This window comes from Schistocerca gregaria, chromosome 3 (assembly GCF_023897955.1).
Source record: "Schistocerca gregaria isolate iqSchGreg1 chromosome 3, iqSchGreg1.2, whole genome shotgun sequence".
In the NCBI taxonomy this organism is placed as follows: Eukaryota; Metazoa; Arthropoda; class Insecta; order Orthoptera; family Acrididae; genus Schistocerca; species Schistocerca gregaria.
In genome coordinates this window covers 713,887,816-713,915,364 of record NC_064922.1, presented here as the reverse complement: position 1 = coordinate 713,915,364, position 27,549 = coordinate 713,887,816, and the positions used below count along the sequence as shown (strand labels likewise).

Genomic DNA, 27,549 nt, shown 5'->3' with positions numbered 1-27,549 from the left:
TCTAAAACTTTTCATTATTTTATTGCAATAGACTGTATGTAAAGGCTGATCCGTCAATTACAAGCCCAAAATATTCCTGAGAAACCTGGATAATAATTTGAAGGATCTACGTACAAATAAACAATAATGTACTGAATAATCAAAAGTCTATATTTACTGCTCGTAATATGACTAACTCTTTTGCCTGAGATCTACATCGCTGTTTACGTATATGCCACGTAAACATGAACTTCTACTGCAATGGGAAGAATATTTCGTAATCCAAAATAGCCAAAATTTCTCGTAATTCGGAGGTATTACGTTATACAACTCCAGCATTGTTTTTGTGATGTCAACATCGACTGTAGCAGCAACAAGTCATAACCAGTAGAGGTACCTTTTAACGACCCATATCCCTCGTATCACACTCCTTTCTCGCTGCCTTTAGCTACGCTCCCACTCCTAAACAAACCCAAACTTACTTTTTCTCTAATTGATCTCCCAGGTTATAAAATATTCCTTCAGGAATTTTTTTCAACTTGTCGCTCAGAATTGGATAATTTAATCTGGTGAACATTGCTGTTCCAATTTCCCTCCCACCGGCCCAGTCAGACTGGGCTTGTCAAAACAGGCAGCTAACCCAGCGCTGGTGTCCCTCATGGACTGTTGGGTATTACAGATATATTGAGACTGTGGTAATTTTTTTCTTGTCTCTTAAGTCAGTATTTGTGTCCTGAAAGATATTTGGGTTTTACACATTTATCTAAGCTACTGTGATCTCGTCTGTTCCCGTATATCTGAAATGCTGCTCAGCTATCTGTATCTATGCTTCGGATCTACGATAGCCTCACAATTCACACTTGCTTCAAAAAAATCTGTTTGGTATCACAGAACTCTCGGAACGACTCAACACGTTCAGTCCACGGCCTCTGCGGGATACGTCCGCCAGAGGGGTAACTCTAGAAACCACCGTTTATGTTCTCGTGTTGTACTTTAACTCGCTTGCAATTTCTCCTCCTCTCAAGTACGATCGACATTTGTGACGTGTTATACCGTATTCGGTAAGTCATAACATGTGTTGCTACACTGGGATGGACATGTTTAGACCTAGCGGGAGGTGCTTACTAGTGGGTGTTGTAACGACAGTGATATTCAGTTGACGTAGCTTGTGTCATTAAGTTGCATTTCTTCGACTGGACTCTGAGCGAGAGAGTTTGATAATGATAATAATAATGCAGAAGTTTTATAGTAAAAGGAAAGAGCATGATACTCACATTGACTTAACAGTTACTTAACCTTTTGTGCTGTAGTCCCTAAAGCAAGGAGCTTTCGTCGTGTCCTGTAGTAAATTGGATCGATAAGTTGTGCTGTCTTCCTCAGAGCCACGACGTGATTGTGTGTAACGTGTCTGAGTTGTACAACAACAGATCCCGTCTGAAAACGTCTATCAACAAGTAATCACCAAGCTGTGGCAAGAATGAAATCAAATTACATCTTCATTTATTGAAATTTTGTGGAAAGCATTCCACTATTATTAAAAGTTGTAATAGCATCGAAAGAAGATCCTGCTCTCTACTAGTTAAATGATCGTTATCTTTTGAAAGTTCAATAATGTCTGGTTGTAGACATTTTGCCACATATTTTTTTTGTCTCCGTTACACTATTCTTGATTAATTCCTTAGTTACGGAGACGCAGTTCGTGCGTGATATTAACGTAGGTGGTCTGTGTGCAGGTCAATAGTCGCTCTAACGATATATTCTATGGTGCTGAGCGTGGGCATCCTCGACGTGCATCCCTTCATCACGGTGTCGGTACAGGGCGTGGCGCAGCTCTTGGCGGTACTCGTGGTACACTGCTACGCCTCTCGCATGGGCCGTCGCTGGTCCTCCGCGGGAGCCCTACTGCTGTGTGGCTTCGTGAGTGCTGCCATAGCACTGCTTCTCTACGGTGAGCCCGCTATTATATTTTGCTGTGAATGCGCATTTACCACAGTGTCACAAATTTACATTTGGGGAAACAAATATTTGGATTATTATTATTATTCCTGAACTGAAGCAGACGAACAAAATAGTCGTCTCGGTTTCAGTTGTGCAGAGTTGGCTTATATCGCCGAACCCAGTTACATTCTTGAGAACGTAAGCGTACTTCCTCTCAGTTTCTCCTCTTATACTTACATTTCCTTCAGTGTCTGTAATTGATTTCCATATACACACATCACAAAAAGTTTTCCTAGAGTTCCGGAACCTGTAAAGAAAATTGGAATAGAGATCAACATAAAAATCATTTCCGCCATTTTTATTGCTCATGTAAACCGCACATTGCATGTTGTACCACCAAACAGCGAGATCTTTAGAGGTGGTGGTCCAGACTGTTGTACACACCAGTATCTCTAATACGCAGTATAACGCCCTCTTGCATTGATACATGGCTGTATTCGTCGTGGCATAGTATCTGCAAGTTCATCAAGGCACTGTTGCTCCAGATTGTCCCACTCCTCAACGGCGATTCCACGTAGATCCCTCAGAGTGGTTGGTGGGTCATGTCGTCCACAAACAGCGCTTTTCAGTCTATCCCATTCATGTTCGATAGGTTTCATGTATGGAGAACATGCTGCCCACTGTAGTCGAGACATATCGTTATCCCGAAGGAAGTCATTCACAAGATGTGCAAGATGGGGGTGCGAATTGTCGTCCATGAAGACGAATGCCTCGTCAATATGCTGTCGATATGGTTCCACTGTCGGTCGGAGGATGGCACTCACGTATCGTACAGCCGTTGAGGCGCCTTCCATAACCACCAGCAGCGTACATCGGCCCCAAATAACGCCTACCCCAAAAAAGCAGGGAATCTCGATACTGCTGCACTCGCTTAACATTATGTCTGCGGCGTTCAGCCTGACCATATTGGCTCCAAACAAGTCTCCGACGATTGTCTGGTTGATGGCATATGCAACACTCATCGGTGAAGAGAACGTGGTGCCAATCCTGAGCGCTCCATTCGGCATGTTATTGGACCCATTTGTACCGCGTTGCATAGTGTCGTGGTTGCAAAGATGAAACTCGCCATGGACGTCGGGAGTGAAGTTGCGCATCATGGAGCTTATAGCGCACAGTTTGAGTCGTGACACGACGTCCTGTGGCTGTACGAAAAGAATTATTCAACATGGTGGCGTTGCTGTCCGGGTTCCTCCGAGCCATAATCCGTAGGTAGCGGTCATCCACTGCAGTAGTAGCTCTTGGGCGGCCTGAGCGAGGCATGCCATCGACAGTTGCTGTCTCTCTGTATCTCCTCCATGTCCTAACAACATAGCTCTGCTTCACTCCAAGACGTCTAGACACTTCCCTTGTTGAGAACCATTCCTGGCACAAAGTAGCAATGCGGACGCTATCGAACCGCGGTATTGACCGTTTGGGCATGGTTGCTACAGACAGCACGAGAAGTGTACCTCCTTCCTGGTGGAATGAGTGGAACTGATTGGCTATCGGACCCCCTCCGTCTAATAGGAGCTGCTCATACATGGTGGTTTACATCTTTGGGCGGAATTAGTGACATCTCTGAACAGTCGAAGGGACTGTGTCTGTGATACAATAGCCACAGTCAAAGTCTGTCTTCAGGAATTCTGGGAACCGTGGAGATGCAAAACTTTTTTTGATGTGTGTATATTGTTTGGAAATCAACAACAATTAGCTCAAGTTGGTGAAGTAAGATTTTATATGAAACACTGTTTATTAATGGAGAGTGCAGCTTCCGTTTATACATCGCATATACAAAAGTACATCCTGAAATATTTCTGTGTGCCACAACTACACTCTGAAATTACAAGAGAAGGGAGTACCTACATTTACATCTTCACGAGGCTGTGGCTCAGGAGGTAGTGACCTGTTTGGTCTTTCTATTTGCTGTGCTTTCTGAAAGATTTACTTGGCGACCTTATGTTATTTCTTTAACAGACAGACGCTGTTTGAGTATACGGTTGCAGTATTCATATGCTGCACAGTAATCTATACTCACACAGAACATAAAAGTGTAGAAGAATATACAGTAACACGGTAGAGCAGTGATGCAATGAGCATTCGTGGCTAAATTCGACCTCGAACTTTTTTCGTTGGATTCCCACAGTCCACTTGATGACGCTGCCATTTGAAACCACCACAGCAGGTTGGCGGCACTGCAGCCGGTGGCCATCTTCCTCTGCTAGTTCGATCTCTGATGTCAAAATACCCTCCACAGCCTTCTCCTCCAATCATAGCCCAGTATTTTATCGTCGATTAAAGTGAAACAGCCTGTCACTACATACGCCAGAGATGGCCGTCTTGTTCTCTGAACCCAACTCGGTGCCGAATGAAATGGAATATTTGACACCACCTGTTGGAGGGTGCAATGTACTCTCAAATTAACTGTGTCTAATTTTTTCTGTGTTATTTATCAAAATACGTAAAGACATTCGCAATATGGTTGTAACTTACAGGTTATAGTGGACTTAATTTCTAAACACGACTGGAGTCTCCTTTCATTTCCGTATCTACAAAATGTATGCATTATGTTTCATAAATATGTATTGACATTACTGGTGTATCCTGCATAAATTTTCCCTTTTCTGTGGTGTGTATGCTGAGACGAAACTTCGTGACAGATTAAAACTTAGCTTAGCCTTAGACTAAATTTTCAGTCTGCAGCGGACCGTGTACTGATGTGAAACTCCCTGGAAGATTAGTTTTAATCTGCCAGCAAGTATCAGACTGGGACTCAAATACGGTAGCTTTGCCTTTCATGGACAAATGCTCTACCACCTGAGCTATCCAAGCTCAACTGTCTTCCCACCCTGTTAGTTTTAAGTCCGCTAGTACCTCTATCTCCTACCTTTCAAACTTCAAGAAAGTTTTCCCACATACCTTTCAGTACTCGCACTTTTAGAAGGAAAGGTACTGCAGAGAATGGGCTTGGCAACGCCTGGGGGATTATTTGAAAAATGAAGTTTCACTCTGCAGCAGTTAAAACTGCTAGTACTCGATTCTAGGATCTTTGCCATTTGTGGGCAAGTGCTGTTCTGACTGAGCTATTCACCCACGACAAAGAGCCTGTTCTCACAGCTATACGCCGCCAATACGTAATCTCCTATCTTCCATATTGTACATACGTTCTCCTGCAGAGCTCCCGGGACTAGCACTTCTGGACGAAGGGATAATGCGAAGACTTAGCTTAGTCTTAGACTGAATTTTCAGTCTGCGGCGGACCGTGTACTGATGTGAAACTCCCTGGAAGATTAGTTTTAATCTGCCAGCAAATATCAGCGCACATTTAACTGCAGATTGCAAGTTCAATCTGAAAACAATCCATGTCTTCTCAGTAGTTCTCGTCCTGCAAGGTGAGATGGAAAACTTCTGTGAAGTTTGGAAAATAGAAGTTGTGATAATGATGGAAGTAAATCTGTGAGGGTGAGTCGTGATTCGTGTTTGGGTAGTTCCGTCGGTACAGCAATTGCCCATGAACGACAAAGTTCTCAAAGTTCTCAGATTCAAGTTGTGGTGTGGAATACAGTTTTAATCTACTAGCAAGTTTTTCTAGTGGTGTAGCTTACAGATTAAGATACATTAGATGACAAAACCATTACTCTGGACTCAATAATTAAGTGCTACAATATTATTTTCACATCCAAACTGTCGTTATTATTGCTCTATACAGTACAAAACACATGCGGCTAAAATAACATGCTAATCGGCAAGGCAGTAATAGTTAATAGTTCCTCTTAGTGCCAAATGATACTACGTTACTAGTAGTACAAAAAAAACATAAATCACCTGAACAAGCAGCATTTTAGGTAAAATACGCTAGAAAAGTGTAATTAACGTTACAGACTGCTTTATGGAGCTTATTTTATGACATTTTAGCTTGGGCCTCCTTGAGGCTATGTTTGAATAGTGCTATAAATGTGGACGTTCGAGGAAGGCTGCGGCAGTATAGTGAAAAGGTCCTCCAAAAATTTTTCAGACTACATCTCCTTTCCTTTACCCCATGAATTACTAAATAATACCATGATATATAGGAACGTAGCTTCATACGTCACATTTACCAATACTTTGGCACTACAAACTGTACTGAACATGGCGCGCTTTGTAGATATCTTTACTGCAGTGTATAACTTAATCAGCATCTTTCTGTAATTCGAAAAACGCGGTATACGATATGTTACCTTAGATCAACATGGGAACTGCTCGGTTTGCTTCTGTCAAAGATATTCCACATTCTTGTAGCTGTATTACTACGATTGACAATGTTACACAGAGAACAGAGTTCGATCTCAGGCCACGGACGAAAATTTGAGTTTGCACCAAAATAAAAATCACTTTAAGGAAACTAAACATTATCTGTACTATTCTCCTATAACAGTACAAAACAAGAGTGACTCACTTAATGACACAACTGATCTACCTTAAGGGTTAAAGTACACTTGTTGGGAACTATCCACTTTCAACCACATTTCGAAGTTAGCTAAACTTTACAGTGACAAGTAATAACTTTATTTTGAAGTGTAAAACGCCTGTCATCTTCTGCTGTTAATGATAACTCATCCTGTTGTACAATGGAAAATGTATGCAACCTATACCGAATTTCATATTCAAGAGTCGATTCATCAACATTATTTCACATTACTTTGTGTGGGGAGGCTTACTGTGCTTCCAGCTATTAACTTTCAACGACTTTTTAAAGTCAGCCAAACGTTATACGACCCTATGTTGTCCAATTAACTTTATCTCCGAGTATGAAAACTTTGTTAGGAGAATTTCATGCGTCTGTAAAAACTTCCACAGCCGTAACTTAGAGAAGCTTCTTGCCGAGAACCCCAGAAAATTCTGCTCGTACGTAATATCACCAAGTGTGCCCTCCGCCACACACCGTTGGGTGGCTTGCTGGGTATGAATGTAGATGTAGATGTAGATGTAGGTTTCTGCTCAGTCGCTCGTCGACAATTGTGGTGTGGTATTAGAAGATAACAAAATGAAAGATGAAGTCTTAAGTAGGCGTTTAAAAAGCATTCAGGCAGGAGGATCATATAGACGGACCATCGTTTGGCCGTCTCATAGATTTCCATATGGAGAACATAGAAATAGCCATCCGTGGCGTTGAGATCTGAAAGAGTTGAAAACAAATAATTCACCACTTTGGGACGAAATGCCAGTTCAGTTTATAGAGATTATGCTACAGCATTGGCCCCTTACTTGGCTCACATGTATCGCGAATCTCTTGGCCAGCACCAAGTCCTACCTGGCTGGGAAACAGCGAAGAGGATTCCTGTATATAAGAAAGGTATAAGAACGGACCTTCAAAATTACAGATCCATATCCTTAGTATCAGTATGCCGTAGAATTCTTGAGGATATTCTCGCTCGAATATAATAAGCGTTTGGATTTAGAAAGCATTGCTTGTGCGAGACAGATTTACCTTTTCTTGTACGAAAACCTGCGAACAATGGATGAAGGGCAATAGGTTGATTCCTTATTCGTAGATTTCTGGAAAGAATTTGACCGGTGTCCCATTGTAAACTGTTAACATAAGTCCGAGCATATGGAATAGGTTCTCACGTATGCTAACGGCTTAAACACTTCTTAAGTAACAGAACCCAGTAGTTGTCCTCGAAGCGAGGGTTCATCAGAGACAACGGCATCGACACCAGTGCCCCAGGTAAGTGTAATAGGACCGCGGTTGTTCTCTGTAGACGTGAACGATGTGATGGATACGGTGTGCAGTAATCTGCAACAGCTGGCTCATCGCACTGAAGAATGTGATAAAATATTGTCGCAGTGTGGCTGTAGTAGGATACAGGACAACTTAGACAGAAAGTCTATTTGGTGTGATGAAAGGCAGCTTGCTCTAAATTTAGAAAAAAGTAATTTAAAGCTGAGAAGGAGAAAAAGCAATCCAGTGATGTTCGAACACAGTATTAGTGTCGTGCTGCTTCACACAGTCACGTCAACTAAATATATAGGCGTTGCAAAGGAGTATGAAAAGCCACGAGCACTTAAGGACGGTAGCAGGCAAGGGGAATGGCCGACTTTGGATTATTGGGAGAATCTTATGGAAGTGTAGCCCATCTACAAAGGAGATCGTGTATAGAACAGCTCTGCGATCCGTTTTTCAGCACTGCTCGAGTGTTTGAGATTACCGCAAAGTTTGTGTAGAGGAAATACATCCTATCAGTTCAGAAACGTGCTGCTAAATTTGTTATGATTGGTTCAATCAACACGCGAAACTTACGCGGATGCTTCTTGAACTCAAATCGGATTCAAAAATGGTACAAATGGCTCTGAGCACTATGGGACTTGACGTCTGTGGTCATCAGTCCCCTAGAACTTAGAACTACTCAAACCTAACTAACCTAAGGACATCACACACATCCATGCCCGAGGCAAGATTCGAACCTGGGACCGTAGCGGTCACGCGGTTCCAGACTGAAGCGCCTACAACCGCATGGCCACACCAGCCAGCCAAATCGGATTCCCTGGAGGGAAGTCTACGTTCTTTTCGTGAAACACTGTTGACGAAGTTTAGAATGTAGGCATTTACAGCTGACAGCTAAACGATTGTACTGCCGCCAGTTAAGTTTTGCGTAAGGACCGGAAAGACAAGATAAATTAGGCCTCATACGGAGGCATATAGGAAGTAGTTTTTGCCACGCTCCATTCGTAAGCGAAACAGGTAAAGAAACGAGTAGTAATGGTACTTGGGAACCTCTGCCATTCCGCCATGCGCCTTATGGTGACTTGCGAAGTAGGTATGTATATGCAGACGCATATTTATCATCTACAGTTGATAATGCTAAGCTATGTTATTACACTACATGACACTTTGATGAAATAACATTCTGTACAGTAGTTTTAACATCTAAATGTAATACACATTTGTATAGATAAGATACTTTTAGCTAAAAAATTTCAACTACTTTTCAAAACCAACCATTCATTGTTGTGAACCCCTGCTAGGGTATGAGCTTTATCTTGCAGTAAAAACGGTTGGCCATTTTCTGCTGACAATGCTGAATTATGCTGTCTGAGATCCAGGACAAAGATCGGGATTAACTTTAGGAAAACACGTGGAAGGGTGACCCAACTTGATGCGTTATTTATGAGTCCCAAACAATTTTTTTTTTATTTAATAACTATTCTATCATAAGCCAACGAACAGTTACCAAGATTCTTGCCAAATACATACCGATAGTTAAGGTTTTTAAATTAAAATCACGATGCATAAGGACATTTGCATTATACATAAAGTTACAAAGGCTACTCGAAGAACATCTCAGCTATCCAAGACAATGGTGGCCCGGTTACAAACAGTTGATTAAATAAATTTGCAGCGGCCCTCTGCACCCGCGAATAGCATCACGGCTGTGGACTAATCCCAGAACAGGACTTGAATGTAAGTTCAACAGATGCATACATCTCCACTGGTTATTCCTGTCTTATGTAGGCAAGCTATGGTAAAAACAGAAGTAAACAGCAGTACTTCACCGACTGGCCACATGCGTGTTACACATAAATCAAGTTCATTAGTTAAATAAAGTACTGGGCCCCATAAACACTATAAGGATGATAATGATAAATAAACCATCTTTTCAAGCAATCGAGAAACTCAGTGCTCAGTTTCCCCAAAGTCTTTCATCACACGCCCACGATGACCTTACAATAATAGAAATAGTGAGTAAACTACTTCCTAACCTGGCGACACCCCAGCTGCAGCACAATACCAAAAGAATGACAGTAAACTACACCGCTTGAGTCTGAAGCGGGAGATCCACAGAAGCGCGTGTGACCCGCAACACCTAGGCCTTTTGTGATGACGAGAAAGCCGCCGAAGATGAAGGAAAACGCGTCCAAGCCTCCGTACCATCAGGACAGCAATGCGTCATACGCTGCCGATACAAAGCTCTGAACATATACCAACCAACGAACAACAATCAAGTTTGACAGAAATTAACATAAACACCAATTCTTAAACGGCCAACTAAAGATTATTTTCAAGGAAACCGTTAAAACTTCAGTATGGAGTGCGCCGGTCATAATATTCCAAGTGAACCTTCCTAGCAATAAAGAGAAACAACGTACAAAGTCATCTTAAAAAATATTACGTAAAAATTCAAATAAGATCAAATAAGTCAAAGTATACCTCCCCTTGCCAGCTAAGCTAGTGGTAGCAACGATCAACGCAGCAGGAAAACGCGGGCCGCAACGCTCAACGGTTTTAACTTAAGGACTAATTGACACTGAAATTTGGACACCCACAAAATGGTAGACGGTAGGTTAAAATGTACACCTACAACCCGAAGGGCTCCTCAGCATGGAGTAAGAGTGTGCAAATACGAATACGCACACACACACACACACACACACACACACACAGACACACACACACACACACACACACACACACACACACACACACACAAGCGCGCGCGCGCTACACACAATGCATATCTTTAGCTGAGTGCCAAATAAGATCTACAACAAACAGAAGTTACAATCAGTAGTATCAAACACTCAATGATAACAAACTATGATTTCAAGTGACATTAAAATTGCAATGTACTAGCTTGTCGCATACAGAAATCTCCAGAGTGACACACACTGTCCCAAAAGAAGCCACTGAAAGGCATAAAGGAACCGGATTTCAGGCCAGCTCACGAGGGACAGAATTAACAATCTTTAAGTACAGTACTTAATGAACAGACTTCGTACATAATTTCAAATAAATGCAAAAGAGGTCAATAACTTTAGGACTCTAAGTAGGCGTTGGATAATACTGCCCTCCTGATCGTAGCTGCTAACAAGTTGTCCAATACGTATCGGTGTATTTAGCACACTATGACCTGACTGACGCTGTTCGTAGTCAGGTTGCACACGACGAGCGCCTCTCCTTGCCAGCTAAGGTCATGGTAGCAACCGTTAACGCAACAGGTAAACGCAGGCCTCAAAGGTTTCAAGTCTCTGCACTCGCCAGGATGCCGAGCACTCAAGCACATCCGTCCAGTTCCATGTCCCACACAACACTCACTACCACATTTTTTTTCTTGTTTATTGAGTTTCGAGTCCCTTCGAAAGGGGCGGGCTGGCAGCAGCTTAGTACTCTGCTCTCCAGCTTACAGAATTTGTTTGAAAAAGATGCGGGAGAGGAGATTGGTGTAGAAGGAAGCATTGGGGGATCTAATGAGGACCGAGTCCTTGCGAGGAATAAGAAGGGGTAGTATTTACAGATGGCCAGGGTGAGGGTGCGAGAATCAAGGAATTGAGGGTCAGGATTGGAGAGGATAAAGGTGCGGGTGGCAGGTGTAGCAGGGGTGGGGGTCGGGGGGATGAGTTGCATTGCGAGATGGTGGGGGGGGGGGGGGGCAGGACCACCCTGAGGAGCGTATGACGCAGTGGGAGGGGGTGTGGGTGGTACAGAGGCTGTGGAACGGTGAACTGAAACCCGTGCTGGGTTGGAGCCTGTCGGAGGTGGTGCAGGGAGCGGCGGAAAATCTGCAGATGTCAATGGGGCGACAGTGACAGAGGAGGGAGAGTTGGGAGTAGATACAGCCGAAAACGGGGCATGAGTGGGGTGGACAGGGAGGGAAGGAAGGACGGGAATGGGGATGGAGGATGAGCTCCATGTGATGGTGGTTGGAGCAGCGGAGGCGGAGGTGAAAATGATAGAGGTGGTGGGGTGGGACATGGTGGCGGCGTGCGAAAGGGGGGCGAAGATGGCGATGGAGGTGAGGGTGGTGGCTGTGGCGGCGGTGGCGGCGGCGAAGGAGCCGGCAGCGCGAGGGGACAGCAGAACCTCCGGCGGGGGATGAAAGTGGGCCGGTGAATCTCTCCGAGCAGCGGCTGGACGATGTCGGCACGAAGGTGGCGGCGCAGAATCCTATGGCGATGGCGGCGACGACGGCGGCGGTGATGGCGGCGGCGGCGTACAGGCAGGCGGACGGACGAACAGCTACAGATGCGAGCACCGGGTGGGAGCCGCAACGGCGGACGGACGGACAGACAGACAGCGACAGCGGCAGCAATGCCGACAAGCTTCGAAGACAAGATTCCACCCTGAGGGTAGCCCAGACGCTGCAATCTGTCGTTTTCGAAGGAGGGGATCCATCCCTCTAGATGTCACTACCACTCAGACCCAGACAGAACACACCACCAAGCAAAGATTATACGACTAAGGCCAGAATCGATGGAACGCGGGCACAAATGGCGCCATCAGTATCGCGCACGCGCCCTCACAGAAGCCGCCACGACTCTGTGTCGCACAGTGCACGCCGGCATCACTACACTTAAACACTCTGCCATAGAGTCGAACATAGCACCCATTCTGTAAGTAAAAGTCTCCTAACTGTGACATAAAGCCATGCAGGAAGAATGCAGGAAGAATGCGACCGAATCACAAATCATCAAGAGTACTGCAGAGATGTTCTATTGGTCACTTAATAGTAATCTATCAGATGATAAGAAGTGACTTTATTTGGTACGTTTCAGACAGACAACCTCATGATGTACCCGAAACACCTCAAATAAAGCCATTGATTTATCAGCTAGTGGCTCTTTGATTAGTGACCAATACAGCAGTTGACCAATACTCCAATTGATAGTTAAAATTCATAGTACCCAGTCTGGTAATAACATGAAGGTGTAAAAGTTGCTCGTAGCCAAAGGGATATGATGGTTACCATTATTATTGTTAACTTCTGGACAGTGGTTTGACTTATGAAGATGTTGCACATGTTTATTTTACAATTGGAGCTCTTCCACATGAAACGTTCTATTGCTTCTCCCTTTAGTTCTTCACAACACATTGCTGTTTTCTTGGCATTCTTGTAAACAGAAATTATCGTCTGATCTATGGTAATGAGACATGTCTATTTTGTTAAAAATTCCAATAAAATTTTGAGTTAGATACATATCCATCAAGACGAGGTTGTTGCAGTATAACCAAGCAGTTCATCAGAACAACTTGCCACTTAAAAACGAGCTGAAGTTTGTGCAGCCCTCAACACTGTAATAATAAAACTAAGACACACGTCAGATTGAATATGTCAGCAAGTCTCAAATTGTAGGAGACCTTACTGACTAAGGATATACACAAATCTCAGCAAAATCCTTCTGATGTCATATACATGCAGTGAGAAGAGAGCTGGAGGACAGGAGGGAGGCTGCAATTAACATAAACCGCAAAATTTTGTTGGAATTTTTTTAAAATGGGAGAGTCTCACTGAGCTGTGTAAATGCAGTCAGAGCTATTTTCGCAATTGTTCAGCAATTCCTCCAAAAACCCCTGATCGATATCAACCAAATTTGCTAAATTTACTATATATTGTATGCAAAGCAATACTCTGATGGTAAGAACCACCCAGAACCCATATGGCTAGGAGTGGGTGTGAAAACATGTTAGTAATATCTGACATCAAAATAATGACATGTTGTACTGGTAGTATCAGAATGTGTTCCACTGGACATGTGTGTGGACAGAGAAAGCTGAGCAGAGAGATGGGGATGAGGAGCTGGATAGTGAGAGTAGGAAGATGAAATGGACACAGAAAGGGGAAGGAAGGAGATGGACAGATACAGGTAGAAGTAAGAGATGGGCATAGAGATGGAGAAGGAGATGGAGAAACACGGGGGACATTGACACAGTGAAGGGAAGGTATGGACAGAGAGGTGGAGGATATGTGAACAGGGAGGGAGGAAGGCAAGTGAGGGGGTGATGGGATGCACAGAGACAGAGAAAGGAGGCGATGAACATAGAGGGATAGAGGAGCTGATAAACAGTGGTTGATGTTATATACAAAGAGAGGGTGTGGAAGTAGAAGAGGAAGAGTGAGAGGAGGATACAGGCATACAGAGGAGGGGGCGGGAGAGGTAATTTGCAAAAAGGAAGAGGGGGATGAGGAGATGGACATAGAGAGGGGGAGAATGTGAAAGTAGTGAAGAGGTAGTGGGGAGAGCTAAGGGATACGGACACAGAGACAAAAAGGGGGAGCAGGAGGTGGGTATGAAGCGTGGATGAAAGGGGTACACAGGGAGAGGAAGGGGAAAAAGGGGATAGACAGAGTGGCCAAAGGTTGTATGGACTGAGACTTGGGTGAGGAGGAGATGGACAGGCAAGGAGGTGTAGGAGATGCGCAGAGAAAGGAGAAGAGGGCGATAGAGAGAGGAGAGATAGGAACAAAGGGAGGAGGAGGAGGTGGATGGGTGGGCTGGGGATGAGGAGATGGATAGACATTGAGAAGATAGGAGGGGATGGGCTGAGTGGGGACCAAGAGAAGGGAAGACACTGAGGGGGAGGATTGGCCATACAGAAAGAGGGGGCAAGACAGAGTGGGTGGATGAGGAGATGAACAGACAGAGAGGAGGGGGAAGGCGACAGAGAGTGGGGACAGGGGATGGGCAGAGGGAGATGGGGGTGGAGATGGACAGAGGGCAAAGAGGTATGGATAGAGAGAGGGTGAGATATAGAGGGTGGGAGGAGGAGATGGGTCAATGGTGGTGAGAGAACATGTGTGAAAATTAGGGGTGGAGGAAGAGATGTTCAGAGAAAAGGGGGTGGGGTGGACAGAATGAGGAATGAGGGGGAGAGGTGTATACAGCAGGAGAAAGATGGGGAGGGGTAGTGGACAGGTTGGGAAATGAAGACAGGGGAGAAAGATATGGAAAGAGATGGGGGAAGTGGAGATGAACAAAGAGATGCAAGATATGTATGGGGAAAGGGAGGAGGAGGAGATGTGTGGAATATATGTGTTATATGCCTCTGTGGTTGAAGCCGTTGGTTAAAGGTTAGTCAATAACTAATCCTAGCAATATATTTTCTGAAAATGCTTCTACAAGAGAGAATTGGCAGGAATGGTCTCATAGAACTTGTCAGGTAACAAAAGTAAATAATACGCTGAGAAATTGCGAAGAGACAGAACAATGTTTTTGTCAGTGTCATAGATGGAAGTACCAATACAGGAACACCATCGTTGTACACAGGTTTTCCAGTTTCCGTAAAACTACAACACTCGTTGAGTTGAAGTTAAAACTTGGGGTTTGTATCTTAGAAATTTTAAACGTAGATCAAATATTTAAATAAACACTATCAGTCGATATCGGTAACAATGGTTCATTTCATTACTGATGACCAAGCAGCTGACGACTGATTCCTCCCAAGCATTTCTGGAGGTCTGTTCACAGTCTATGGGGGTCACCAATAGTGTCACCCTTTGGTCTGAAGATGATTTACTAAGACTGTGACCAGAAATAAAATAAAACTCCACTTGCTATTATGACCGATTATCATCTTTAAAATAAGATACACGTCGCTGTTATTCCTAACATGCTTTAAAAAAATTTCAATAAAACGGACAAAATTTGAGCAAAGTGTGTTATATTTTCTGAAACCCTACAATGAGTTAGATGACGTTCCCTATAAAAGAGATTTTAAATTGTGTCGCGTCCTTTTTTAAATATCCAGAGACAGTTTCAGTTTCACAGAAATCTGTTTAAGTGAAGTTACAATCGTTACAGAGAAAGATAACATTGTGTGGAATGGCTTAGGTGCATGCCTCTCTCAGCAGCTTCCCAAGGAATGTATCTCACATCAATGGGACGGCTCAGTGCTGATTTAACTATTCCTCGTCCTCCATTGCGGTTGTGACTGCGTCGAGTGATATGGATTCTACAGGACGAAAATGTCAAACCTCTCTGTAGTTCATCCTATGTCGAATTCACTCCGTTTTCAGGCCACAAGTGGCTCATCTGGACCATCCGACCACCGTGTCATCCTGAGTGAGGATGCGGATAGGAGGGGCGTGTCGTCAGCACACCCCTCTCCCCGGTCGTTGTGATGGTTTTCTTTGACCGGATCCGCTACTATTCGATCGAGTAGCTCCTCAATTGGCATCACGAGGCTGAGTGCACCCCGAAAAATGGCAACAGCGCATGGCGGCTGGATGGTAACCCATCCAAGGGCAGGCCACGCCCGACAGCGCTTAACTTCGGTGATCTCACGGGAACCGGTGTATCCACTGCGGCAAAGCCGTTGCCTATCCTATGTCGAAGGGATACAAAATTCTTACATTAAGCACCTAAAGTGGAACGAAAATATTCAGTAAGAATCCTAAGAATTTGTATACTTCTCTGTCACAGAACTGATCTTTATTTAATAGTTTTTAGTGAGTACCTTACCTTCTGCGTTGGAAATGAAATGGTGTTCTGTCGATCAACAACCGACGCTGACCAACTACCACTGCTACTTAGAAAATGTATTTTTCTCCATTTTTGGATTTTGAATTACCATTTTCTTATGTTTGTATACCCACTAATTCCCGTGACGACCTTAAGGCGAGCTTTTCCATACTTAAACCAATAACTCGCTTTTCTTCTGAGCTGGTTATACGAGGGGCGTTCACTAAGTAATGCAATACATACTTTTCTGAAAGCAGTTTGGTTTCATTCACAATTTCAATACACCATTTTATTGCCCACACTTTTGGCTATTTTTCAACATGACCTACCTTCACTGCGACAGCCTTACGCCACCTCACTCGGAGAGTCGGCATGGCCGCATGGCGTCACTCTACTAGTCGACGTAAGAGGCAACGTCTTGCTCCAAGATTAACCACCTCATCATTCAAGCACTCCTTCCCACGGAGTGCATCCTTCATTTGGCCAAACAGATGGAAGTTGGAAGTTACGAGATTCGGGCTGTAGGACAGATGAGGAAGAACAGTCAAACCAATTTTTGTGAGGGGCTCTCGACTGCGCAGACTTGTGTGAGGCCTTGCACTGTCATGGTGAAGGAGAAGTTCGTATGCATTTTTGTGCGACGAACACGCTGAAGTCGTTTCTCTAATGTAATGAGGGAAGACATCAAACAGATAAACCCCTTCTGCGTCACGAGAACACCGTCGCCATGACTTCAGTGACTGAGGGTGCGGCTTTGAACATTTTGTTTGGTGGAGAATTGTTAGGTCTCTATTCCACGGATTGCCATTTTATCTCTGTTTCGAACTGATGACACCAGGCTTCCTCAGATATGATGATGTGTGACAAAAAATTGTCACGAGTGCCTTCTAACGTGGAAGATGTCCTCTGCTAGCTACTCAAACCCCTGGTGGGAAGATGAAGTGGACTAGACGGCTCAATTTCAGTACCCTTTCTTTTATATACACTGCGTCTGTGAGTACCTATTACAACTTCCTGCCAAAGATTTTATCTTTCTCACAGAGAAACACCCGTCAGAAACCTACTGAGATATACACACAAGAAAAATACTAACCACAGACGGCCCCTTCCAGCAACAAGACGTGCACTCGCACCGGTAGTGATAATCAAGGCGGAGAATGACAAACCCATCCAAAATAATGATTCAAAGGTTTCAGACCACTGAAATGCTACCGGATAATGAAAATACTTGTTACCGCCAACAATCACAATGGGCAACACAGAGAAGTAATCAAAAGTACAGTGGGTGAAGATAAACTCTGCACGTAACAACCATCACAAATAATCTTTGACAAATTGTATGATAGCAATGGGAATGAATCCTCTTACTTCCCATTGACAGGATTGCTGTTTACGGTCTGGCTATAAACAGCATTCAGAAGTCGTCTTTTATTGTAAACCGACAAAATGGCCCAGCAGTAATTGTCTGCCCAACTCAAAACTGATGTAAGTGAGCTCTCCACAGACAGTGAACTAGCATTCTACTTTTCCTTACTTCAAAGCTACAAATATTCTAACCAAAAGACAAAGCCGTCTGGATGAAATGGGCGGTCTAGGGCGTCTTGTCATGGTTCGCGCGCGCATCTCGTGGTCGTGCGGTAGCGTTCTCGCTTCCCATCCCCGGGTTCCCGGGTTCGATTCCCGGCGGGGTCAGGGATTTTCTCTGCCTCGTGATTGGCTGGGTGTTGTGTGATGTCCTTAGGTTATTTAGGTTTAAGTAGTTCTAAGTTCCAGGGGACTGATGACCATACATGTTAAGTCCCATAGTGCTCAGAGACATTTGAACCATTTTGAGCCATGGTTCGCGCGGCTCCTCCGCCTCAGAGGTTCGACTCCTCCCTCGCGCATGGGTGTGTGTGTTGTCCTTAGCGTAACTTAGTTTAAGTTAAATTAAGTAGTGTGTAAGCCTAGGGACCGATGGCCTCAGCCGTATGGTTCCACAGGAAGTTACGACATTTTTTTTTTTTTTTTTTTTTTTTTTTTTTTTTTTTTTTTTTTTTTTTTTGAAGTAATGGTGCTGTGTTAAACACCTGCTATTTATTCGTTGCACAGTGCCGGCAGCTTCCCTCGCCCGCCACACTATGTGTCTCTGTCCTGATTCGTGCGCTGCGCCCAGGTCTCTATCTGCAGATCTCGGCGCTCTGTACCCATCTCACATCTGCTACCAAAAACCTTTACTCGGCAGCGCGAGTCTGTCAGGATCACGTGGAAAAGTTCTTCATCAAATCATACTCCATGTTTTTTCAGCAACAACTGAATTATCTTACACCAACTCATACACTCCCTCCACCATCTATGCATCAGAGATTCAGACAATCGGAGCTCTTCCAGCAAAAACAAGGCAGCTCTATCATTACTTTTGACGTCATCAACCACTCCGCCAATGAAATTGAGTATCACCGTTTTCAGTGGAATACTCATCTTGCTGGTATGAATGTGTGATATCACTCACATAATTTTTTCCCAGGGCAACGTCCTGCACTGGCTCACATAAAAAGAAACTGAGAGATGCGGCGCCAGTCTGGTGTGTGAGAGACAAGCTTGTTGTATGGCCTGCACTGCGGCACGACTGGTTTTTCGAAAAGCCATCTTCACTCTGCCTTTTGTGGCTCACGACCAGTCTCGATTGGGACAGGAATTATTTTCTGCCATAAAACTAACTCACGCAGATATGCTGCTTATGTTCACCAACCCATGTCAGCCTCTTATTAAAATTCGCTCTTACTGCGCGTCTATATAATGCTTGATAAATAACTGCTTAAAAATAGCTGAAAATAAAGTCGGAGAAGTGAAATGGAGGCTGTCGGTAAGAACAACTGCGTTTCAGATGCACAGGCTACTTGCACAGATGGTCTTTCGTCGCTTTTTGTGGACTTCCGTTAGGCGGCGAGGAAACCAGCAGGCACACACCTTTTCGTACCGCGCCTTTGAGTGGAGGAGTGTGCCAGCACTACCAGCAGAGACGTCCAGTGGTGCAACATGGTGTTTCGTTGTGATTTGTCGGTAACCTTGAATGAGAGTATTCCCAAATTGCAGGAGCCATCGCTGTGTACGGCCGGCCGAGAAACAGGAGATCAGACAGGATTGTGATACCTTGTTGCGATGATTCACACGCCTCGCCCGACGTTTCATGCGACGTGTTTTTGTTCACTGTCAGGTCTCCGTAGACATTCTGCAAGCGCCTATAAATATCCGCGACATTCTGATTTTCCGCCATAAGAAAATCTGTGCTTGGAATTTTGAAGGCAGAAACTAGCCTATAGGCGCTGAAGCGGGGATATTCCACGATGTCCCACGATATACTCTGCATTTTTTCTACCGAAACTGACGGAGAAAAAAATGTGTTGCATTACTTACTGAACGCCCCTGATAGTATATTACTAGCTTCTCAGAAGCAGCAGCTCGGTCTAGCTGCGAATCTTTACATAACTTATCTTGAGGCTATTTCGTTTCCTTGTACTTCTTTGTCATAAAATATCTCTTATTTTCATTTTTTGATGACGCTTCATCTTTCTAAAGAATATACAACCAATATCGGACGACCTACTCGTATAGCAGCTAACAGCATGCTAGCTTGCGAGAAAGGACGGTGAACCGACACAAATCGAATCTGCGCAGTGGATTGACGAGCATGGCTTAGCACCAGCTACCTTCAGTACGCTTCTTAGCAGGTTTCCCACTCTTGTTTGGAGAAATGCCGTAATGGTTGCCATTTGACGTCTCAGTCAATGCGACAAACAAGCAGGTTCGCAGAAGATCTTCTGTAAAGTTTGGAAGGTAAGAGACGAGGTACTGGCAGAAGTAAAGCTGTGAGTACCGGGCGTGAGTCGTGCTTCGGTAGCTCAGATGGTAGAGCACTTGCCCGCGAAAGGCGAAGGTCCCGAGTTCGAGTCTCGGTCGGGCACACAGTTTTAATCTGCCAGGAAGTTTCAAGCAGTTAAAAAAAATCAAATGTTCAAATGTGTGTGAAATCTTATGGGACTTAACTGCTAAGACTATCAGTCTGTAAGCTAACACACTACTTAACCTAAATTTTCCTAAGGACAAACACACACACCCATGCCCAAGGGAGGACTCGAACCTCCGCCGGGACCAGCCGCAAACAAGCAGTTAAAAAACGATCACACACACACAACGGAGTTTATATAATTCACAGAGAAGTGGTGCACTCGACTTCTCACTCTTAGGTAACTGTCGACTGTGGAGTCAGGGGAGACATCCGGCAGTATAGTTAAAAAAATAAATTGACAGAAATTGCTTACAGCGGAAATTGGCCTACACGGCGTAAATTTCAACGGAAGGAAGATAAAGACTAGTAGTAAAATTAGACGCACGGATTGTTCCTAGTAGTTATTTTATGGTGTTAGAAACGGATTTAACTTTCCCGCTGTGACCAGTTCCGTGTGCTGTGCCTTTACAGTTCGTGCTCCAGGGGTCGCGATCATGGCGGCGCTCGCCGTACTACAGTTCGTCGCAACAGCCGGAGGTGCGACAGCGAACCTGCAGAGCTTAGAAGTGCACCCGACGTGTGTGCGCCAGATCACAACCAGCCTCGAGATGGCTGCCATCGGCCTCGTGATTTCGCTGATGCCTTACGTCATATTTACGGTAAGTAGATCAATGGCAAGCGCTTAACTTTGGTTTTCTGTTGCAGATTGCACTGCAGATTTAGGGAGGAGGTGACAAAATAGACAGTTATCATTTTCTTCATCTTCTTACATTTGTCGTGAAGTATTCTCTAATGTGACAAACGGTGCAAACCTAAAATCTCTAGGCTGAGGAAACATGGATGTTGTGCAAAGAATATAACACTTACTGTTTATTCTTACTGAGGAGTAAAGTAAATACAGCGTCGTTGGGCTAATGCAATATTAAAAATGTAATTAATACAGCGTGGGGCAAATAAAAGAGGCCCAGAGAACAGAGTTCCAGGGTAAAAAGAGACACAGCAAAGGAAATACGGTACTAACCTGCCTATAACATATGCTGAAAGTGATCTCCTCTCATCCCTTGGTACTTCTGGGCCGTATTCAACAAGTTGCTAAAGGCGGATCGAAGCTGGACTGCTGGAATTTCTGCAGTCGCATCTGAAATGTTCTGCTGCAGTTCTTGAAGACTATGAAGACTGTTGAGATACACCTTAGACTCGAGGGCTCCCCACACAAAGTAGCCGCACTCTGACAGATCAGGAGACCTGGTGGCCAACTATGGCCGCGACCAGACTGACCTCTGATAAAACTCTGTCTGGCGTGAAAATAGTGTAAGTGTGCTATTAGGTTCGGCCGGCTGTATGGACAATTGCTCCATCCTGTCGGAAGTAGCAGTACGTCTTTTCCTCCTCCATTAATGCTGCCACCAATTGTTTCAAAATGTTGGCAAAGTAACGCACCGAAGTCAGCGACTGATGAAGAAGATGGGAACAATAACGCAGCGAGCGGACACTGTACACTAAGCCACAACTTTCTGATAATGCAACGATGTTTCGTGGAAGTTACGTGGATTCTCCTCTTCCCAGAACGTATGGTTTTGTGAGTCGACATAACCACTCAGGTGAACCCAGGCTTCATCAGACATAAAGAACAGATCTACACTCCTGGAAATGGAAAAAAGAACACATTGACACCGGTGTGTCAGACCCACCATACTTGCTCCGGACACTGCGAGAGGGCTGCACAAGCAATGATCACACGCACGGCACAGCGGACACACCAGGAACCGCGGTGTTGGCCGTCGAATGGCGCTAGCTGCGCAGCATTTGTGCACCGCCGCCGTCAGTGTCAGCCAGTTTGCCGTGGCATACGGAGCTCCATCGCAGTCTTTAACACTGGTAGCATGCCGCGATAGCGTGGACGTGAACCGTATGTGCAGTTGACGGACTTTGAGCGAGGGCGTATAGTGGGCATGCGGGAGGCCGGGTGGACGTACCGCCGAATTGCTCAACACGTGGGGCGTGAGGTCTCCACAGTACATCGATGTTGTCGCCAGTGGTCGGCGGAAGGTGCACGTGCCCGTCGACCTGGGACCGGACCGCATAGTCGCACGGATGCACGCCAAGACCGTAGGATCCTACGCAGTGCCGAGTGCCGTAGGGGACCGCACCGCCACTTCCCAGCAAATTAGGGACACTGTTGCTCCTGGGGTATCGGCGAGGTCCATTCGCAATCGTCTCCATGAAGCTGGGCTACGGTCCCACACACCGTTAGGCCGTCTTCCGCTCACGCCCCAACATCGTGCAGCCCGCCTCCAGTGGTGTCGCGACAGGCGTGAATGGAGGGACGAATGGAGACGTGTCGGCATCAGCGACGAGAGTCGCTTCTGCCTTGGTGCCAATGATGGTCGTATGCGTGTTTGGCGCCTTGCAGGTGAGCGCCACAATCAGGACTGCATACGACCGAGGCACACAGGGCCAACACCCGGCATCATGGTGTGGGGAGCGATCTCCTACACTGGCCGTACACCTCTGGTGATCGTCGAGGGGACACTGAATAGTGCACGGTACATCCAAACCGTCATCGAACCCATCGTTCTACCATTCCTAGACCGGCAAGGGAACTTGCTGTTCCAACAGGACAATGCACGTCCGCATGTATCCCGTGCCACCCAACGTGCTCTAGAAGGTGTAAGTCAACTACCCTGGCCAGCAAGATCTCCGGATCTGTCCCCCATTGAGCATGTTTGGGACTGGATGAAGCGTCGTCTCACGTGGTCTGCAAGTCCAGCACGAACGCTGGTCCAACTGAGGCGTCAGGTGGAAATGGCATGGCAAGCCGTTCCACAGGACTATATCCAGCATCTCTACGATCGTCTCCATGGGAGAATAGCAGCCTGCGTTGCTGCGAAAGGTGGATATACACTGTACTAGTGCCGACATTGTGCATGCTCTGTTGCCTGTGACTATGTGCCTGTGGTTCTGTCAGTGTGATCATGTGATGTATCTGATCCCATGAATGTGTCAATAAAGTTTCCCCTTCCTGGGACAATGAATTCACGGTGTTCTTATTTCAATTTCCAGGAGTGAATGTCCAAGCCATTCATTGTTATCTCAGCGAACAGCCGCTCACAAAACTGGAGGCGCTGAGGAGCATCTTCTGGCCTTAAGGCATGAGCAACAAACAGTCGGTGGGGAAGCATGTGAAGTCCACGGGAAGTATTCATAAGCATGATCGGCGTAATATGCCAGACTCCTGCGACAGGCGTCGGCTTGATTTGGTACAACTCCGATGAATTTTTTGTGAACTGCAGTCACTTCTTGTGGTGTCTGGACACGTTTCGGAATGGTGTTTGACTTGTCCAAAACAGACTATTCTTGATGCCATTTTCGAACTACGACTTGTATGGCACTCTTTCTTGGCACTTCAACACCATGAACCTTCTCAACAAACGACTGACCATACCGTTTCCTCCACGTTCTTGTCACGTAACTTCCCACAGTGAACACCCGCTGCTCCACTGTGAGCACCATCATCTCCTTTGCACTGATCCACTCACACTGACGCAGCCCGCTCTATGCTCTGAACGGTTGTGGAATAGTGGCGGGCGCACACCTGGTGTGCGAGTCACGGGTTTTGGTTATATTGCACACATTCACGTCTAATCGTATCCATTCGTCCGGCCAACTTTCATTTGTCCCACCCAGTAAATAGTTTATAATGTGGTGGTACATTACTACTATCACTTGCCTGTACTGTTTTGTCACAATAAATCTCTTAATTTGCGTTTCTATAATGAAGCTTCGTATCTCGTCCGATCCAGGAAAGGTACGTGGAACACTGTAGGCACACCTGGACTCTTACAGTCCAGTAAATCGGCTGCGGCAGAGCACTGCTGCTATGCCAATTTTTTTTTTTTTTTTTTTTTTTTGTGAGAGAAGCAGTTTAAATTGGTCTGATGAAAAATTTAACTAACAAAGATGACGATTTCTACGATTTCAATCTAGACAAATCACGTAATGTGGCACTTTCTTCAATAAAAACTCAGTGACGTGATTAGAATGCAGCTAACAATGACACATAGATATCCCGACATGGATCGACCGCATAGCCACAGGTTCTATTTATGCATATTGTTTGCGGGAGATCAACGTTCAACGTCTCTTGCAGTTGTGTTTTATGTGGTTTTAAGCGAAGGTTCGGTGATTAAATTGTAATTCTGTCAGAGACACCAAAGGACCTGGAAGAGCAGTAGAACGGAATGGACAGTGTCTTTAAAGCAGGATATAAGATGAACATCAACAAAAGCAAAACGAGGATAATGGAATGTAGTCGAATTTATTCGGGTGATGCTGAGAAAATTAGATTAGGAAATGAGACATTTAAAATAGTAAATGACTTTTTCTATTTGGGGAGCAAACTAACTGATGTTGGTCGAAGTAGAGAGGATATAAAATGTAGACTGGCAATGGCAAGGAAAGCGTTTCAGAAGGAGAGAAATTTGTTAACATCGTGTATAGATTTAAGTGTCAGGAAGTCGTTTCTGAAAGTATTTGTACGGAGTGTAGCCATGTATGGAAGTGAAACGTGGACGATAAATAACTTAGACAAGAAGAGAAGCTTTCTAAATGTGGTGCTACAGAACAATGCTGAAGATGATATTGCTAGATCACATAACTAATGAGGATGTATTGAATAGAATTGAGGATAAGAGAAATTTGTGGCACAACTTAAGTAGAAGAAGGGATCGGTTGGTAGGACATGATCTGAGGCATCGAGCGATAACCAGTTTAGTGTTGGAGGGCAGCGTGGAGGGTAAAAATCGTAGAGGGAGACCAAGAGATGAATACACTAAGCAGATTCAGAAGGATGTAGGTTGCAGTAGGTACTGGGAGATGAAGAAGCTTGCACAGGATAGAGTGGCATGGAGAGCTGCATCAAACCAGTCTGTGGACTGACGACCACAACAACAACAAGCGAAGGAACAAATACTGGAGCGTACCGCAGCTTCCGTTGGTTCACTCTGAAGATGGACGGATAATATACGGCTGAAATGTTAGAAAAAGAGAAAATAAAATTTATGCGGCTGTGCTCTCAAAATTTAGTGGATGAGCTAAGTAAGCTTCGTAGTATACATTTAAAATAGTAAGTACTATGTGTATAGCTAAAATGTACAAGCTCAGTCTATGAAGAAATACACTGGACTCATAATTTGTTTCTTCATAGAGCGAGCATAATGCAGTTTTAAATGTAAACGACGAAATTTACTTGGCTCATTTTTATGACCTTATCATTTTTATATAATACATTATAACAACCTAGTCGATACAATTAACAAACTGTGTACTCAGGTCTGTAGATGCTTAATACCAACCGAAGTTATTTACTTCATTTAAGCGAAATATTGTCATCAGTGACGTGAATAAAACATATAAACATATATAAATATATTCTTGGATCGCTGGAAAATCTTACTGCTACAGTGTCGCAACTATTCGTGACATTCATTAGATACTCACAAGCTTCTTATCAGATAAAATGCGAATACTCACTTCAATAGACAATACGCTACTGTCACAAACAAAATAACTAGGGATGAAAAAGAATTCAGTCGATTCAGTCGATATTTTTTGAGTTATCAGTCTTCTGGCTGGTTTCATGCTGCCTGCCATGAATTACCCTCCTGCGCAGACTTTTCCATCTCAGAGTAGCACTTGCACTCTACGTCCTCAGTTATTTGCTAGATGCACTCCAATCTCTGTCTTCCCTACAGATTTTACTCTCTGCAGTGCCATCTTGTACCATGGAGGTTATTCCCTAATGTCTTTACAGATGTCCTATCATCCCGTCCCTTCTTCTTCTCAGTGTTTTCCCTATATTCCTTTCATCGATGATTCTGTGGAGAACATTCTCATTTCTCGTCTTATCAGACCATATAATTTTCAACATTCTTCCGTAGCACCACATCTCATTCGCTTCGATTTTCTTCTGTCTTGTTTTGTCCACTGTCCGTGATTCACTACTATGAAATGCTGTGCTCCAAACATACATTCTCAGAAATATCGTTCTCAAAATAAGGCCTGTGTTTGAGTCTAGTAGACTTCTTTTGGCCAGAAATGCCTTCTTTGCCTTGAAAGTGTGGCTTTTATGTCCTCATTGCTTAGTCCATAATGGGTTATTTTGCTTGCAAGATTGCAGAATACGTTAATTTCATCTAGCAACATTGATGTTGAGCTTCCCGCTGCTCTCTTTTCTGCTGATTCTCATAATTTTCGTCTTTTTCCACTACATTTTAAATCCACATTCTGTACGTATTAGACAGTTCATTCCATTCAAAAGATCCTTCTCCACTTTCACAGAGATTTTCTGTGTGATCAGCGAGTTTTATCATTGATATCCTTTCATTCTGAATTTTAATCTCAACCTAGAACCTCTCTTTTATTTCCGTCATTGCTTCTTCGATGTGTAGATTGAACAGTAGGGGCAAAAGACTGCATTCCGGTCATAGACACATTTTAATCCGAGATCCTCGTTCTAGGTCATCCAGTCCTATTATTTCTTCTTGGTTCTTTTAAATATTATATATTAAACGTATTTCCCTATAGCTTACTGCTATATTCCTCAAAATTTCGAATATATTTCCTCATGTTACATGGTCTAACGCTTTTACGAAGTGAAAAAATCCAAACAGTGTGTCTTTATTTTTCTTCGGTCTCGCTTTCATTATTAACAAAACGACAGAACCGCTTCTCTGATACCTTTACTTTCCTACAGCGAAACTGATTGTCATCTAACATGCCCTCAATTTTCTTTTGCGTTCTTTTGTATATTATTCTTGTCAGCAGTTTGGTTACATGAGCAGTTAAGTCGATTGTCCGATTGTTCTCGCACTTATCGGCCCTTGCTATCTCCGGAATTGTGTGGATGATGTTATTCAGAAAGTACGTTGCTAGTCTCATGTATTCCACTCATCAACTTCAACAGTCGCTTACATGACACTTCCCTAATAATTTTAGGAAATCCGATGGAATGTTATGTATCCCTTTTGCCACATTTGATCTGAAATCTTCCAAATGTCTTTTTAATTCTAATACTATATGCCCTATCAGTTTAATAAGTCACAGCTGCAAAATACTAACGCGAATTCTTTACAGACGAATGAAAAAACTAGTAGAAGGCGACCTAGGGGAAGATCAGTTTAGATTCCGTAGAAATATTGGAACACGAGAGGCAATACTGACCTTATGACTTATCTTAAAAGAAAGATTAAGGAAAGGCAAACCTACGTTTCTAGCACTTGTAGACTTAGAGAAAGCTTTTTACAATGTTGACTGGAATACTCTCTTTCAAATTCTGAAGGTGGCAGAGTTAAACATAGGGAGCGAAAGGCTATTTATAATTGGTATAGAAACCA

At 44.2% G+C, this 27,549-nt stretch overlaps 1 protein-coding gene across 4 annotated transcripts in view; it reads left to right on the top strand.

The window, feature by feature from the left end:
• LOC126354409 (solute carrier family 22 member 7-like) overlaps positions 1-27,549 on the top strand; it is a 237,948-nt gene that overhangs the window by 199,900 nt on the left and 10,499 nt on the right. For all 4 annotated transcript variants that reach the window (XM_050004024.1, XM_050004025.1, XM_050004027.1 and 1 more), the window contains 2 exons: positions 1,713-1,927; positions 20,627-20,814. In XM_050004024.1, the coding sequence (XP_049859981.1) occupies positions 1,713-1,927; positions 20,627-20,814 (403 nt within the window). The remainder of the gene's footprint in view (positions 1-1,712; positions 1,928-20,626; positions 20,815-27,549) is intronic.